The following is a 17,120-nucleotide window of genomic DNA, read 5'->3' as shown; positions in this document are numbered from 1 at the left end:
ATAATACACATGTCAGCTGGGAGTGGAAGAATGTGGGCGAAATACTGTTAGAATAAAATGAGATATAATGTGTGTGCACCACAACAACTGCATATATCTGAAGTCTTTTAACCAGTTAATTGACAAATAAAAGGCTTAACTGCTTGATCAAGCCATTTATCAAGCAAATGGCCTGGATTTGATTTTGTGAGCTTGTATTATTTCTATAGATATACTATTTCAGTGTCTTTTGGAATGATACAACAACCACTGATCTTCATTTCAGAGATTTCCATATGAATCAAAGGTGAAAGCCAAAGTTAAAAAAAAGAGAGAACGCTGGCTCGTTACAATGACGCCTCATTTCAGAAGTACGGGAAATACTTTTTTTTTTTTTACGACCACCTCCACGACACAGCACATGTAAAGGAAGCGGAAAGTTCACAGAACGTCTTCTTCACAGCAGCCCACCGCATGAAGCACTGCCTAAATCGCCGCAGCCCCGCGCGTCCCCCGGAGGCGATGCTGGAGTTTGGAGAGACGCCCCGACGGCGCTGAGCGCAGCCACCATGCCGCGCGCAGCCTCAAAACAGCGACCAGGTCGTTCCATTTGGTGCTAAAAAAAAAAAAACTCGCCGTTCTTCGACGCTTCTCGCCGAGAACATGGAGTACTGGAGGCAATGTGCAATGTGGCTGATCAGCTGCAAAGTGCTGCCCGCCAACCACCGGGTGACGGCCGACACGGCGCAGGTGTTCGATCTGGCGCAAACCCTGCGGGACGGGGTGCTGCTCTGCCAACTGCTCAACAACCTGAGACCTCACACCATCAACCTGAAGGAGATCAATCTGAGGCCGCAGATGTCACAGGTAGACTATTCATTTCTGCGCAGCTCTCAAACCCCGCTCCTTTGTCGTAACGTGCGCAGACAGAGCAGCCGCAAAACTGCCGTGCAATCCAATTGAATGTGTCAGAGTGATGGTTAGATGTTAATTTAAGTTCATTTAAAAAAAACAACAACATTTTAGCCCGCTCAATGGCAACATAGGTTTTGCGCAAAGGGGACTTATTCAAGTTCGATGTGGTATGTGAGGTGAGTGTTGCCTCTGGGTTACTCCATCCAAATAGTGAGGATGTTCAGTGTAAAGCGAAGTCTTCATCTGTCTACTTTTCGTATAGAATGTGGCAGTCAGTCCAAAGTGACTCAACTTACCCCTTTAGATGGTTGTGCTTGGGATGATCATAATTCCTTCTTCTGTCACTGGAGAGGCCTGATACAATCCTGGCTTTGATCCACCCATTTGTGAGGAAACGTTTACTGTTTGGTGTTTTACTTTTACAATGTGTGCAACTCCTCACAGTTGGATATAAATGTTTGTAGGAATGTTTCACTTAACCTCGACTTACCACAAACTTTAAACGACTTTCAGACGGCATTGAGGGTGATGATTAAAATGATGCATGAGACACATAAACAATGATGACACCTATAAGTGAGGTCAGAAGGCCCATTACTTAAAAAGCGCATCGTGTGAAGCACACAAACACAAACGTTTCAGAATTAAAGTAGTTGTCGTAAACATTGCAATGATGCACCAACACAGTTTTCATGAAACCTTTTTTTGGATTTTACCACTCACAAACTGCCATCAATAAATGGAGACATCCGATTAAAGGGATATTCAGATTTCCCTTTGAAAACCGTTGCTTCTGTAATGAAAAAAGCCAGTTCCCGAGCCAGGTGCTGATCGTGCTTATAAACTGCATTGCTGTGTATGTTCGTCTCATTCTTTTCTAATAGCAAAACCAGGGCATAATAGAGTGAATAGCCAAAGCCTGCAGCTGTAGGCCGTCTGAATATGTCTAAGAAAGGCAAGTGTGTCACTGGGCTCCACATTTTAAATGCCCCTTTCATTGGGCTCTGCTGACCCACGATCTTGCAGATGAAAACAAGGCTGTGAAGGTAATGGACTTGAGGGTGCAGTGTGCTGTAGTGAAATTGTGCCCGGAAGTGCTATTTATATGTGTATGTTTGGTGCAAATGGGAAACATGGCATGTGACGGTATAATTCTTATATATAAATTGTAATTTGTATCTCAAGGTCATTTCTATTTTTGTCTTTCATTCTTTGGTAGTGAAAAATTCTCAACCTATATAAACACACCCTGCCGAGGAACAACTACACTTTTATTGTGTGTATGTGTGTGATTTTGGTGCAGGGATTATTCTCAAAGTAGAAAGCGACTATGCACCAGGTCTGTGACTGTAATCATTCAGGAGTTGTGCAAAGCAATCGTGTTCATGCACTTCCTCTGCAGACCAACATGGCCCCAGGGGGCCCGCTGTGGTGATTACAGGCGTCACCACGATGAGCTGCTGTGATAAGCAGGAGCCTATCTAGTCTCAAGAATCCACTGCGGCCCTCGTTTAGTCATCTCACAGCAATGTGGGAGATCGACGTTAACTGTTTGAATGCTTTGCTTTTTTTCACCACTATTTGAGTACATCGACTTTCAGCGTCTTCCTAAGACCCAAAAATTACCTTTAGGATGTTTTTTCTTTTACTTCACTAGTTCCAGACACACATCATAACAGGAAGTGACACCGTAGAAGCTTGTTGTGCGGTTTTGTCAATGTGAAACGTTATGCTTTCACTTTCAGTTTGCTGTGTGCTGCTCACCTTCACTTTTATACAGGCAACTTCAATTTCTCTGCGTTGTATAGCAAATGTCAGTTAAGAAAAGTTAGAAAGACTTCTTTTAAATTACAAAAAGAAAAAACTCAACTGAAGTTAGTAATCAGACTAAGAGCTTTGTGGTTGGATTCGGAGCCGCGGAGCTGTCCGTCTCAGTTAAGACAGCAATATCATATAGCAATATCATTGTTTCCGGAATATCAATTCGTTCTTTGGAATGAATACTTTTAATGAAAACTGATCTGGTAAAAGAAATTCCTGAACGAAATAACTTGAATATTTTTAATGGTTTGGAGGGGCTCACCCATAAGTTATTTTATGAAACAGCTCATGAACAATTAGTCTCAGTAACATTATTCCAGCAAAAAAGAAGCACATATTTGTGTAAATGCAATATAGATACACATTATGCTTAACGATGTGTCAATGTTTTCCCTTTGCAGTTCCTGTGCTTGAAGAACATCCGTACATTCCTGACTTGTTGCTGCAATGTATTTGGGATGAAGAGAAATGACTTATTTGAAGCCTTCGACCTCTTTGATGTTCGAGACTTTGTGAAGGTAGCATCCTCTTCCATGTTCCATTTTCTCCAACGATGCACATTTTTCATGATTTATGAAAGTATTCGATTCTTTTGGGTATAACACTTGATTTAAACCAGCATTTCGACAGGGAAGTGAGCACATTAGGTGTCTTTCAGGAGATCATTTTACAGTTTTTCTACATTTTACATTTTTAATACTTTACTAAAACAGGTTTCAACATGTTTTGACGTCCACATATGCATTTATTGATTTATTGTCACGTTATTGTGTGAGCTGGCAGCAAAGCAAAGCCTGATTTGACCGAAGAAAGCAGCCTCACTCTGAACCAGCCTTATTCTTCCATTTCCTCGGTTCACAAGTACAACCTCAACAATATTTTCTTCTCATGGATGTAATTATTTTGACAGTTTTGTCCATTTTCAATCATTTACACATTATTGCTATTGAGAACTCCATGTGTAAAGAATGTTAGAACATTGTGTTGTGCTGTACAGAAGCTTCCAGTTAATCTGGCTGCTGATAATCCTGTATGGGAGGTGCTGCCTGCAAACATGTACAGTACATACAAACTGGGCTGCATAATCTCAGTCATGTTCAAGAGTTTTCCATCTAGCAAACAAGCTTCCGGAGGGGGATGATTGTTTTGCAGCATAACTTGTTTTTAGTAAAAAAAAAAAGAAAAGGGGCGTCTGTAGGTTCGCCGATTGGGTCGGGATGGATCGGCTCCAGGAAGGGTTGTACATGCGAACAAGAAATCCTCAATCTCTTCCCTATTTTCCAGAAAAACATCCAAAAGAGAACATCTCAGATCTCAGCCAGTCTAATCCACCCGGGTTGAAGTGTGCCAACTCTGCCCGTAGACTGAGCATTAGTCCACTGAATAGAGCTTGAGAGCTCTTTAACCTACATTCATTCCTCTGCTGAGTTACTACTACTACACCCCCCTCCCCCCCCCCCCGTGATATCAGATCGATCATGTCATTTGTTCTCTTAATACATGATGTTGTCAAAGCAAAAGCCAATGGAAATTCCAACACTTATCCTTTTCTTCACTCGACTGAATGAAGGAGACCCTTTGGCTGCAAACACTTAACACAGCAGTTAAAATCAAATGTTTGGTTTCGTTACCATCATTAAAAACTATTGCAGATGGCAGAGAGATTTTTATTATTGAGTTTAAAACTGGTCTCAAACTACGAACTTGAGTCTTCAAGACACAACGTCACAATGGCACCTGACTTTAACCAAAGCCACATTACTCATTCAAACGAAGAGGAGATAAACTGCTGATAGACAGGATGTTATAGCTAACCACATTCAAATAGTCATTTGGTCATTCCAAACTTCTCTGTGCCGCATAAAGAAATTATTAAGCTTATTCGGGCCACAATTTTAAATTATTTATTTATTTAAATTTCCCCCTCCATCTGCTCTCCATCTCATTTCAATCATAATTATTGGCATAATATTGATATAATCATAATAATAATGATACAAATGAAAATAATTCGCATAATATAACTAATAGGAATAATAAAAATAGTAATGTATCATTTTGCTCCAAGGATCCAGGCGCAAAAGACAACGGCGCTTTAGAAACATGTGGTTGAAAATATTTTATTCTATTACGTATATGCATTACAAATGCTTTTACATAACAACAACATTTTGAAGGAGCTCGGTGAAGTCTCATGTATTGTTCTACTAGACATATTTTGCCGCTATTTTTAAATGTATTATTCTTTTTTTCCTTACCAGGTTGTGGACACACTATCCAAGCTGTCCTACACGGCAATTGCACAGCAAGGAGTAATCAAGTAAGTTACTCAATACTAAAAATCTAGTCACTTGTCACTTGTGTTATTTATCCGCGTGTGACTTTATATTCTGCATTTTGTTGAACAGTTTAACATTCTAAGTATTTAAAAAAATGGCATCTTTCATTCCTTTGAATGTGAGAATGAGCAAGTTGCAGATCTCCGTCCCAATAAAAGTTGGATTTTGTGGACTTGTCCAACCTAGTTATTACCAATTTGTGCCTGTTTTTGCTGAACGAACGCAATTCAACTCTCCTAGATATTTGAAAATGTCTCTAATACATCAAACGTTAGTTTTTTTGCCCAAAGCAACTCATTGGTTTTCTTCATTGTGTTCATTCATATCTGTTGAACACTGAGCCTCACACTTTGCTGTCATTTCCAGGCCATTTCCAACGGAGGAAAGCCTCAAAGACGAGGACATTTACAATAATCTGGAAGACTTGATTGAGTATGTATGAGGCGCCTCTCTGCAGGATCATTACTGGTGTTGATAGTACGTGACTATTTAGCCCAGTAGGGAACCAGCTCTGCTCATTATCCGTGCTCTCCGGGGGTCTGGACACCCACACATTTTGGTAAAAGGCTTTGCTCCGTCTCTCTTTTACTGTCGGAGGGAACGAATGAGTAACACTGCATGATTCAGAGGACTTCTTGCATACCACCCTCATCAATAACATTTTATTGACTCAAATGAGTCAAACAGGTACAATACTTGCATTATTTTCATGTCACATGGCCTCTTTGTATCAAATGCATCCAGTGATTATGATGAGGCAATGGATATGTTAAAAAAAAAAATAGCCCATGATAGAACACTGCTTTGTAATCACATATACACTCCACAGAAAGGGTGCTGCCTTTTGTCTATGTGTAGTTTTTATTTTGATTCAACATTACATGTAGCATTATATTGCTTCCATCATCCACACAATGCAATAAGTCATTTGTTAATGTGCCTGCGTGTGTGATAGCGAGAATGCCCCCGATGATGAGGACGGCCTGTATGCAGAGGTCTACGGGGTGGAAGAAGACTATGCAGGCGGAGAGATCTATGAAGACCTCATGAGGAATGAGCAGCATCCCCTTTTGGTACAGCAATGACTCTCACACACACACACACACACACACACACACACCTACTATCCTAATTGCTCAAATGTTGCGCCTTAACTTCAGTATAAAAGTATCACTAAAAAAGTTTAGGATAGGATTAGATACAGTAGATACAGACAACTCCATTCACTCGTAGTAAGTCATAAGAGACAAATTAAAAGGGGATTACATCATCTTTTAAAGACAACACTACATGTTTACTTTTAATCGTCACATATCAGCGTAATGTCCCTGTTAATTGTCATGGGCGACAATCAGAGTTATGGATTTAACGTGTGTGACAAACCAAGTCACCGAACGTGTGTATCGATCACTGATCCTGCAGAAGCTGTGATCTCAGAGTGATGTTAGCCGTCATCTATTCATCCGCTTCGTTTCTGCACCTTATGACTGTGCTTCATGCACGCAGGAGGAAGTCTGCGCAGGCTTCTTTAAAAATACGTTCCTCTATGAATAAAAACGTTTTTTCAGATGTTTCATTTCAGCGTTCTGAGTGAATATTCTAAATACTCTGCAGTGTCAGCGGATGAGCAAAAGGAAAGATGGCGAGTGTTTAGGAAACATTTTCTGAGGTGTGCATCTTCCTAGAAGCAGGCCGAGGTGGATGTGCGGAGCTGCTGCCTCACAGAGATCAAACAGACGGAGGAGAAATACACGGAGACCCTGGAGTCCATCGAGAAGGTTTATTAACATCCTACTGTTCTATAAAGCACTGAGATCATATGTTGTCACATGAAAAACACAGTTTTCTAAATAAATCAGAAAGTTAGACAAAGCATTTTAAAATGTCATCGCTGTTACTATTTCTTGCGCTGCTATGAAGATGTTATCTGGCTACCTAAAGAGATGTATGCTATTTGTTTCTGTATCTGTGCATGACAGCTGTTATTATTTGTATCACTACATTTTCAAATGATTCACCAGTAAAACAATCTGTGTGTGAGCGCCTGGGCCGAGACGCTGGGATGTTTGATGCTGGTGTTCAATTGTTTCTGTTTCCAGTATTTCCTGAACCCTCTCAGGAATTTCTTCTCTGCGGCTGAAATCGACAAAGTCTTTGTCAACATTCCAGTAAGTCCTACGAGTTCCTCGACTTGTCACATGAAATGGAAATAAAAACTCATTTCCAGTTAACAATGTTTTTTTTTTAATTCTAATGCAGGACCTGGTTAAAGTTCACAAGAGCCTGATGGGTGACGTGCAGGACTCCATCTTATACAAAAATGCCTTAAATCTCTACCAGATTTTCATCAGCTACAAAGAGAGGTATCCACGAAAACACCCATGTACGTTTATGGTGTGGTTGCAAGGAAACTATGCGAGTTGCAACTGCAGCGGCAGTTCGGTCTCATTAATCGGCCTAAACGTTCACTATATCACTGTCCTTACAATTTACTGTCAATACATTGGAAGGTCTTGTCTTACAAAACCAGGACTACAATACAGTTATACGTTTGACTTATACATCCAGCATGGGCATGTTGCTCTGCGTGTTAATGCAGTTTTCATTTTTTATTTTAAATTTTAAATTTCAGAGTTAAACTGAAAGCACAATGCAATGCGTCGCATTCGATGAAGGATAATTCTCTTCTCAATCGTGTCAGGATGTAATCCAGACGACCGTCTGAAACTGTTTCTTTATCAGGGAATCCATCGATGGTATCTTCATCACGAGTAACACGATCGCAGCACATTATGAGTTACACTTTCTAATTTTGACTAAGCACAGTATCACTAACTCACAGAGACAGTCGCTGTCTTTCTTCTGCATTACAGGCTGCTCATCTACGGGACTTACTGCAGTCAGGTGGAGATCGCCATTGCTGTGCTAGACCTCATTTCCAAAGAGAAAGAGGATGTCCGTCTGAAGCTTGAGGTGAGACAGCTGAATAACGCACGTGATCACACAGAGCTGTCGTTGCAAGCCACCCTTAGTGTTAGTTCTGTGATCTGCATATACATCGCATTACATGTTTTATTGCATCATGAATTAAAATAGCTGATTTTATGTGATAGATTTTGAATAAAAGTAAATGTAAGGTTAGCTGAGCTTTGTGTGTGCTTTATAAAACCAAACAGGATACAAAAATATTCCACACGTCCAATTGATTATTAACAATGTTTAACCCGCCCCAGAAAAACACACGAATCACCGCAGTCACACGGATGCGTCGTCGCTCATGCTGTTATGAATGGGTGTTTTTTGCAGGAGTGCTCAAAGAGAGCCAACAATGGGAAGTTTACGCTGAGGGACCTGCTGGTTGTCCCCATGCAGAGAGTCCTCAAGTACCACCTGCTTCTTCAGGTAGGAAGGTCTACTCCACTAACTCAACGGAAGAGTTTCTAGAGTCTGCTCAGGGTTCAAAAGAAACACGTTTATTTCAGAGATTTGAATGTACACTACAGTGTACAGTGTAATTTGACAGTGTTATTTTATAATGAATTCATTCTTTTCCGATTATATTGTGTGAATGCAGCACATCTGACTGTTAAAAATAACAGAATATGAAGCAGGTAGCAGCAAGCACAGCAGGTGATTATTTTAATTCACACTATGAGCAAGACGGTAAAATAATGTCTTAATAACATGCACCCTGCAGACAGGGGGTCAAATAAGAGGTCAAAACAACATTGTGGTGTCCTTGCAATGTGTTTTCAGGAATGCACAGTAGATCATAAAGTTATTGGTCCGACGAACTTTAATGGGCATTTCTAATCAACGTCTCAACAACCTCTAACAACAACGATACAAACAGCTGTCATCATATCTAACAGTAACAATCACTGGGACATGAATTATTGTAAAAAGGATAATGGTCACAATGATAAAATAATGAGAGCACTTCACTCGCCAAAATTGTACCTTTTTATCTAAAGCATTCAAACTATAATGCAATTTTTAAACCTTTATTCTCAATAAAAGATCTTAATTTTTACTTCTCAGAGCTTCACCTCGGCGAGTTTTTCTCAAAACGATCTTCGTTTATTCAAAACAACAAAGTCTTCCGTTCAGTAGAGAAGAGGCCACTTGAGGGCGGCCTTCTCCACAACTTCCCTCCTCCCAGCTTCTCAGCAGGTTGTCAATGCAAAACCAAATCGACTTCATCCGTTGCAGTAACTTTTCTTATGTTCTATGTAACGTCTCTTAATAAAAGCACAGTGAATAAATAAATAAAAATACTTTCAATGCGTCCCAATACATCTGAGCTTCCAGAATTTTCTTCAGACATGGGGCCTTTAAAAAGGGAAGACGCCCGAGACTGATTGTGCCAACCGATGCGGTGTTGTCGTGCTCTTCGCTTCCTGTTGCAATCACACATGCAGCGATTAAAAAAAGGCCCCCAATATCACCAGCTACTGATGACTGTGTGACACCGTCTCCTCTGGTTGGTCTGAATCAGAGGTCAGACCATAGCTGGCAGGGCGGATGAGGGCGACGACCAGAGAGACACTTTGAATTGTTGCGGGGGGGGGGGTTAAGGCCTCTGTGGCTAAATGGCGGTGAACCTGCCGTTATCAGCCGGCCCCCCAGGAGAGACTTGTGGGAAGTGGGTAAAAAGATTCGAAAGGGAAGAAGAAAGGGAGAAATAAAGGGAGAGTGGATGCTGCAAACAGCACTGTAGCACTCTAGAGGAATAACTCATCTTTGTAATGTAATCAGAGAGATGATAAAGGAAAAGCATGCCTAAAGGGATTGCACCCACCTTTAATATTAGATATCATATGTTTAATATAAATATTGATGTAAATTGCTTAAGCCTCGATGATATCATTATCGGCTACAGTGTTGGCGGCATTTTATTAACAGCTATGTAGAATCGAGCACAAATCTGGTAATAATATAATGTAAAACGGTAGAACTGGGGCCCCAGGTAGGAAAAATAAACTGCTGCAGCATTATGTTATGATATGTAATTATGTTTGCAGAGAAAATGTCTCACTCTGGACTACTCTTAAGTTGTTTTCATCGTCTTCTCAGCAGTTTAACTGCTGTTTTGACAGTAATAAGACCAAAGTCATCCACAGGAGATTTCACAGTGCCTGTGTGCAAGTTACTCTCCCGTCAATAACAGCAATGCGTCAATTAAGAAACAATTATTCACATTCTTTACTTGAATGTAAAGCTTACAAAAACAAACAAAACAGCACAAGTGTTTCATTATACATCACATGATTTGATTATTATTACTGATCCACTCATGAGCTTTTTCATGTTGCAGCTGGTTAACGTAAAGCCTGTTTCATGCAAGTTAAATCTTTACTTGCAAAGTAAGTATTAAGTATAGTGGTCAAAAGGTACACTAAGATGTTGTAGAATGCAATGGGAATACTCTAGGGAATTAAAAGTTCTTCATATTTGTACTTGTAAGAATAAGCAAAACATTACTTGAGTAAAAATACTGTGTTTCATTCAAGCATCTCACTTTTGACGTACAGCTTTTTGAAGGATTTTCTCATAATCAGCTAAAAGTCCCCCCAAAATAAAAAAGGGATCTATTTCTACCAATAACCCAACTACTTATGCTAAACGTGTTTGCTCAAGTGCGTCTTTGGTGTGTGAACACAGCCTTTACTTTCCTTTCTGTCCTCCTCTTACAGGAACTAGTCAAACACACCCACGATGCCGCTGACAAGAGCAACTTGAAGATTGCTCTTGATGCCATGAAAGTAAGTGCAGTACTGATGGTAAATGGTCTGAAAATACTTTCAAATAGCTGGAGGATTTAGTGGAAAAAGTACGTCTGCCATTCAACTATCAACTTTTATCACAAGGCAAAAGAAGGAGTCATAAATCACTCAGTGTTCTCTGCTTCAAGTGGGTGTAAATTGTTTTTTTAACACCACACTGGTGAGGGCTTCGCTTTTCCAGTCTTTAAAGGTAGCCAATGCTGGATAGACGGCCGATTTAAGGCCAATAAAAAGGGACCACTCTCAGTTTAATGCTTATAAAATAAAGATATTTACATGGTGTGCACGCTCAGCTCAGAGAAGCACAGAAAACATGCTGCCTTCCACATGAATATACACAAGTTGCCCGTAACATACTATATCTGTAGGTTAAATGAGCTTAGCTTAGCATTGAGATCAGAAATGTTGTTTGCCTAAAAGAACTTACAAAGTTAAGTAATAAACATTACATCTGTTTGTAAGAATAGGGTTTTATGTCGTCCACTATTGCTCAAATCCAGTTTTGACAGTTTGGTTTGAAAAGCCTTCATGCTGGCGTTGTCCTGGCTCCAGCTTCACATTGATCGGTCAGATGCGAGGGTGGTATTGATCTTATCTATCAAGAAAGCGAAAAAGTGTCATTTATGTGGATATGTGTATTTGTATTTGCCAAAATGAACAAACCATTGCTTTCAATGTGCAGAACAGTTTGTGTTTGTGTTTGTTGCCCAGGACCTTGCTCAGTTTGTTAACGAGGTGAAGAGAGATAATGAGACACTGAGGGAGATCGACCAGTACCAGAGGTCCATTGAAAACCTGGTAAATTCAAATCTTTTTCTATCAGCTCCTGTTAGTTTTGAAGTCTTCTTGCTTCCTTTTTTTTTAACATTCCCTTGTTCCCGCTCCTCAATTTTGATTTGCTCCTTTTCTTAACAGTAATGATGCTGACTTGACAAAAACTAGCATTTGATTACATGACATTATGCTCTAATAATCAATTTAGAAGAGAATCAGCAAACTCATTAATAATTGTTAGTTGCAGCCCCAAACCTGTGTTTGTATCAGCAGCATCCCAATAAGGAATTAATACTGTCATTAAAATATAAAGTTAAACAGCTTTTTACTTTCTCTGTGAGACTTTGAGAGGTTTCAGTGCAGAACACATTAAAGCTGGAAATGTAACATGGAAACACATTTGAACCAATTTATTATGGGAATTTGACTTATTAATGCATTTCTTTCAACGCCTTTATATTATGCATAATTCATTTTCAATTTAACATATTCATTTTTACCCTCTTATCTCACTTTTAGAATCAGCCTCTTATCAGCTACGGTCGGCCAAAAGGTGACGGAGAGGTGCGCATGGTCTCCAGTGTTGACAAGAGGAAACAGGACAGGTTGTTCTATTTCAACTTCATTGTACTTAAAAAGAAATTTGGATATCAGACAGGAAAAACACACTAAACAACTGATGAAGGTCACTCAGCTATTGAGTACATTTACCATAATTAAAGAGCACATTGTTATTATTTACTAATAAGTAACATTCTGTCTTCTTATTTCACAGACACATATTTCTTTTTGATGTGGCTGTCATTGTTTGCAAGAGAAGAGGAGACAACTATGAGATGAAGGACATACTTGACCTCAACAACTTCAAGATCACAAACAACCCCACCACCGACAGGGAGGGTAAAAAGGTCAGTTGGCTGCAAAGCACAATATACTTCAACGAACAAGGATCATGCCCTTGCATATTAGTATTTGTCCACTTTACGGTGCATTGAAGATCGGGTCCATATCTACCTCAAATTGTGATTCGGCTCATATCAGTAAACTGCACAAATAATGTAGAGAAATGACGGAATTCCAAATCTTGGCTTCAGATTAAGAAAAAACAACGTTGGATGCCTAATGAGAGTGATCCACGATGATGTTTTCTCCCGTCCTGTTGGAGGGTCAGTCACCCCACGCGGTTTATTCAGTACACTGTTTTTATGCGGGTGGGGGGGGGGCTGCCCACAGATGGTGTCTTCCCACTGGTGCTGACTGCAGATATGAAATAGTCAGTTTGTTAGAATAAGATGGTTCTGTGGTGTCAAGGGGACCCCATTATCATCCTCGTTTACTCGATTGTTCACACCATGATGTGCGTGTCTTTTGAGTGTTGTCTGTCTGTGTGGCACATGTGGCTGTCCAGCGATTATCCAGCTTTAACAAGCCTGATCATGGTCTTGATGTGTTTTTTGGTGACTCCGTGTGAGGTTGACATTATTCACGGTTTAAAAAATCCACCATCTTCCTCTAAACAGTGTGTTTTGACACAAATATGAATTGACACAAACTTTTGCTTGGATATGTCTTTTCTGCACATAAGTACGCAGGACACAGAAACTCAGAAAAAGACATGTACCCACAGACGAAGAGAAACTATGTGTTCAAGCTACATAAGCTACATACGTTACATTCACCTCAACACACACTCACACACACACACACACACACACACACACACCACCGGACAGAGATGCTAATATCAGGTGATGAATGTGTGCAGTCCTCCAAGGCTGCTCGAAGCTATATATCATTTTCTGCTAAATGAAACTTCAGAGTGTGAATGTGGTGCCACTGAGCTCCCACACAGTCATCAATGATTTAACACTCGCCAGAGCTCCAAAACACTCAGGACCTTCCAGGGCTGGCCGATCACTGCCGGGTAAAGCCTACCACTTTTTCTGTTATTGGAAATGACACAACAAGCTGGAACAGGTTAGGGTGGCAAAAATGAAAGGGTTTGGGAATTGATTGAAATGCGTTAAGTGCTGCAGTACTAGCGGGTATTCTCTGGCCGACCGTCGAAGCACGTGGCAGGCTGTGAATGTGTCGCTAAAGAGAAAAAACTGTCAGGAATCATCATCAACTTACAGCATTTTGGAAGATTTATGAAATGTTTCAGAAATGTTGCCGCATTGACTTCAACTTTTTTGTGCAGAACTGTTGTGAATGTTCGATTCTACATTTACATTCACTTACCGGCTAAGTGTACTGTACTCCTAATTTATATTGCACACAAACCTGCTCAGTTTTGCGCATTTCCCCTTACCTCATTTCTGCCTTATTTTTATTTCATGTACATTTATGTAAATATTGTATTTTTATTTTAATTTTTAAATTGGTCGGCTTTCTAGAAAAGGCAAGCATAAGAATTTCTATACACAGGGGGTGTGTATTTGACAATAAAAATCTTGCCCACATTCCTGTCACTTTTACGTTACTTGCAAAATGACAGCTTAGAAGTTGTTATATTTTTTCCAACAGTGGCAACGCAAACAGCATTTAACTCGCTATGCATCACCCAGTATTTTAAAGAGTATGACCATTACGTATCACGCACTGTTCACAGTTATAATAAATCTCAACATCCTGCAGAAGGTATCTGTGCTATATGATATAAATACGACTCCAAAAAAGATAGACAATCCACTGAACTCTCGTGCCACCCATATCTTTGAAGAGTACAATGTCAGATACTCACGTATGTGTAACCAGGGAAGTGGCTACATACAAGCACGAATCTGCATATGTATTCATGACAAAATGCCTTCTTCCTGTCCTCCACAGTGGTGCTGCGGGTTTTACGTGACTCACCAGCAGGGGCATGCAGGCTTTGAGCTCTTTTTTAAGACCAGGGAACTGAAGAAGAAGTGGCTGGAACAGTTTGAAATGGCCATGTAAGTATGCAAACACAGGAAAAAAATAGATAGATGCACCTGGTCATAAGAGTATGATATTTAGTGGTCTTTGTTTGCATGCATGTTATACGGAGCCCAAGAGAGGACTTTTCATGTACTCTGTTTGATCAGGTCTTAGCTATATTCAAACACACACTGCTGACAATGGTACAATATCACACAAACACACACAGTAGAAAAAAACTGTTCATGCAGGAATCTCTATTTTATTATTTTGCAACAGCGGGAGTTGGGCTGACATGTCGTCTCCATTCCTTTGTGATGTTGATTCAGTGGTGCAAGATGTTTTGATATTACACGCTGATTGACTGAACAAAGGCTTTTGTGTTTTTGGTGGATGTGTATGAAAACAGTATTTCTGATATGCACGCTGACTATCCGCTATGGCCTTCCCGAATACATTGTCACTTCGCTCTTCTGTATATGCACTGCACTACAGTTTTTAGGGATGTACATCAATGTGCAGTTGCAGTGCTTCTTCTTCTCTAACTTGAACTGAACTAGTCACACATGAGCTCACAGACCGACGTGACTACGAGGACCTTAATATTTCCAAAAACCTAATGTGTTATTTCAAATGAGAAAAGAAATCACCATTTTCCACCCCTGTCTTCTGAAAACAGTTGTTTTTGCACAGATACAGGGGTTGTGTCTACTGTTTGTGTGCCTCTGTGCATTGAGTAATGACATCAGAAGGGGTCCATTCAGAGAGGGAAAATTGTTCCTCTGAAGAGGATGTGGGCTCCTGATGAAGGACTCACTTATGGGAGCACTCATGGCAACGCTTATGGCCTAGAACGGTGTATTCAATGCAAAAAAAGCTTTTGTCCATGCTCCAGAAATGTTGCTTATTTCTGTTGCCCGTCTCACATTTAAACACATGCAGCTCCGTGGTGGATCCGTGTGAGCTGATTCAAGCCCTCTTCATTTACAAGTAAACATACACTGGGGATAAAATTGGTTTTATTGCAGCCACAAGTAGGAAGGAAAAGGCTAGAGTGAAGAAATAAATAAGCTTTTTTTTCACACAACCAATGCGTTTATTTATTTGTTTTTTAAAGACACTATTGAGAAAAAAATACTCCACTCCACTGAGAGACACTGACATGACTCTACTTTGTTCTAGATGGAAATAGCTAAAAAAAATAGATGGATTACCATACGATTTTGTACTGACACTCATGGTCTCCAGAGGATGAATCTGGTTGCCTGACTGCTTCTCTTGCTCCACTGGGAGCTTGATATCTATGTCTTTGATCACCTCACGTTTATGTTTTCCAATATTTAATTTGTATTCCCCTTAACCTCTGTAATATTAAAATATATAAAAGAAGTTAGCATGCTAACGCACTAGACTAAGATTGTTCACGTTGCATTAGCACATTAGTATTTTATTTCTGAACACTAGGGGTGCTGAAGTTATCATTTATTTATTTAGCTCAAAGCACAGACGGGCCTACATGCAGCATCACAGAGCTGCCAGCATGGTTGGAGACCCTTATTTTCATCTCAAATTTATTTAACCATACTTTGTTATTTTTCCCCCAGATCCAATATTCGACCGGATAAAGCGAACCACAACACCCACCAGTTCAAAATGCACACCTTTGAAAGGATCACTTCCTGTAGTTTCTGCCACCTCTTGCTCAGGTAATGTTCATACATTATGTAAATACTCTTTCGGACAATGATTTAGAGCTGGTAGTACCCGTCGACCGGAGACAGGGTGAAAATCAACTCCAACTCAACACATGTTGTTGTCCAAAGAAAATACACTTATATTTTGTTAGCGATGTGTTTCAATTTAAATAACCAAGTACTCCCCATTGTTAGCTGTCTCAGTTTTCAGTATCGTTTTATAGTTTTAGAAAGCTGAAGGGCATTTTCTGTGCCATTTTATTTTTCTTATCTCGGCTGTGACCGAACCCCGAAAACTCTAAATGTCATGGTATTTCTCATAAGGAGGCTGTTACACGTGACATATATCCTGTGTTTTATTGTGTGAAGGGGCATCTTTAACCAAGGTTACCAGTGTGTGAAATGTAAGCTGGGAGCCCATAAGGAGTGTCTGGGTCGACTGGGAATCTGTGGGAAAACAGGTGAGAACCAATAGTGTATATTTATGTCCCTTATGTCAACTTCTTGCTGACCTCTCCTATTGCGCCACCATCTGGGCCTATATTTCGACTTGTATGCCAAAATATCAAACTCTCTGAAATTCACTAAGCGCATTTTTACTCCCTATAGGAGGATCTCTTTATCTATTTTTAATATTTGTTGTATATATTTTATTCATCCCTCTGGATGATCCTTGACCTTCCCTTAGTTTGCCATGCTAACATTTTCAATTGTCTTCATTTCCCCCTCAAAGAAACGTTTAATTCTGTTATTATAAAAACTGCAAATTACACTTGATGTTTAGGGGTTGAAGCTGAAGCTATGCCATAATTATATTTAGAAGTTAAGCTTTGCAGCGTATTCGTCCAGGTACGTTACCCGTCCCGTGAATACACAGACGGCTAGAGGCCCTGGACAAGCCTCCTGAG

The 17,120-nt window shown here is 40.1% G+C and overlaps 1 protein-coding gene across 3 annotated transcripts in view; it reads left to right on the top strand.

Annotated features, from left to right (window-relative positions):
- The first annotated feature begins 363 nt into the window (after positions 1 to 363).
- LOC120816450 (guanine nucleotide exchange factor VAV3) overlaps positions 364 to 17,120 on the top strand; it is a 31,635-nt gene continuing 14,878 nt past the window's right edge. For 2 of the 3 annotated variants that reach the window (XR_013467054.1, XM_078098654.1), the window contains exons 1-17: positions 364 to 846; positions 3,117 to 3,233; positions 4,977 to 5,035; positions 5,421 to 5,486; positions 6,010 to 6,127; positions 6,740 to 6,832; positions 7,154 to 7,222; positions 7,314 to 7,417; positions 7,928 to 8,027; positions 8,361 to 8,456; positions 10,751 to 10,819; positions 11,552 to 11,638; positions 12,134 to 12,219; positions 12,390 to 12,522; positions 14,444 to 14,553; positions 16,123 to 16,224; positions 16,582 to 16,673. Coding sequence is in view for 2 of the 3 variants with exons in the window: in XM_078098654.1 (XP_077954780.1) it covers positions 643 to 846; positions 3,117 to 3,233; positions 4,977 to 5,035; positions 5,421 to 5,486; positions 6,010 to 6,127; positions 6,740 to 6,832; positions 7,154 to 7,222; positions 7,314 to 7,417; positions 7,928 to 8,027; positions 8,361 to 8,456; positions 10,751 to 10,819; positions 11,552 to 11,638; positions 12,134 to 12,219; positions 12,390 to 12,522; positions 14,444 to 14,553; positions 16,123 to 16,224; positions 16,582 to 16,673 (1,705 nt within the window). In the remaining variant the exon portion in view is untranslated. The remainder of the gene's footprint in view (positions 847 to 3,116; positions 3,234 to 4,976; positions 5,036 to 5,420; positions 5,487 to 6,009; positions 6,128 to 6,739; positions 6,833 to 7,153; positions 7,223 to 7,313; positions 7,418 to 7,927; positions 8,028 to 8,360; positions 8,457 to 10,750; positions 10,820 to 11,551; positions 11,639 to 12,133; positions 12,220 to 12,389; positions 12,523 to 14,443; positions 14,554 to 16,122; positions 16,225 to 16,581; positions 16,674 to 17,120) is intronic. The other variant, XM_078098655.1, reaches the window with a different exon arrangement.

This window comes from Gasterosteus aculeatus, chromosome 3 (genome assembly GCF_964276395.1).
Source record: "Gasterosteus aculeatus chromosome 3, fGasAcu3.hap1.1, whole genome shotgun sequence".
NCBI lineage: Eukaryota > Metazoa > Chordata > Actinopteri > Perciformes > Gasterosteidae > Gasterosteus > Gasterosteus aculeatus.
Note: the sequence above shows the minus strand (reverse complement) of the source record. Positions and strands in the feature narration are given on the sequence as shown.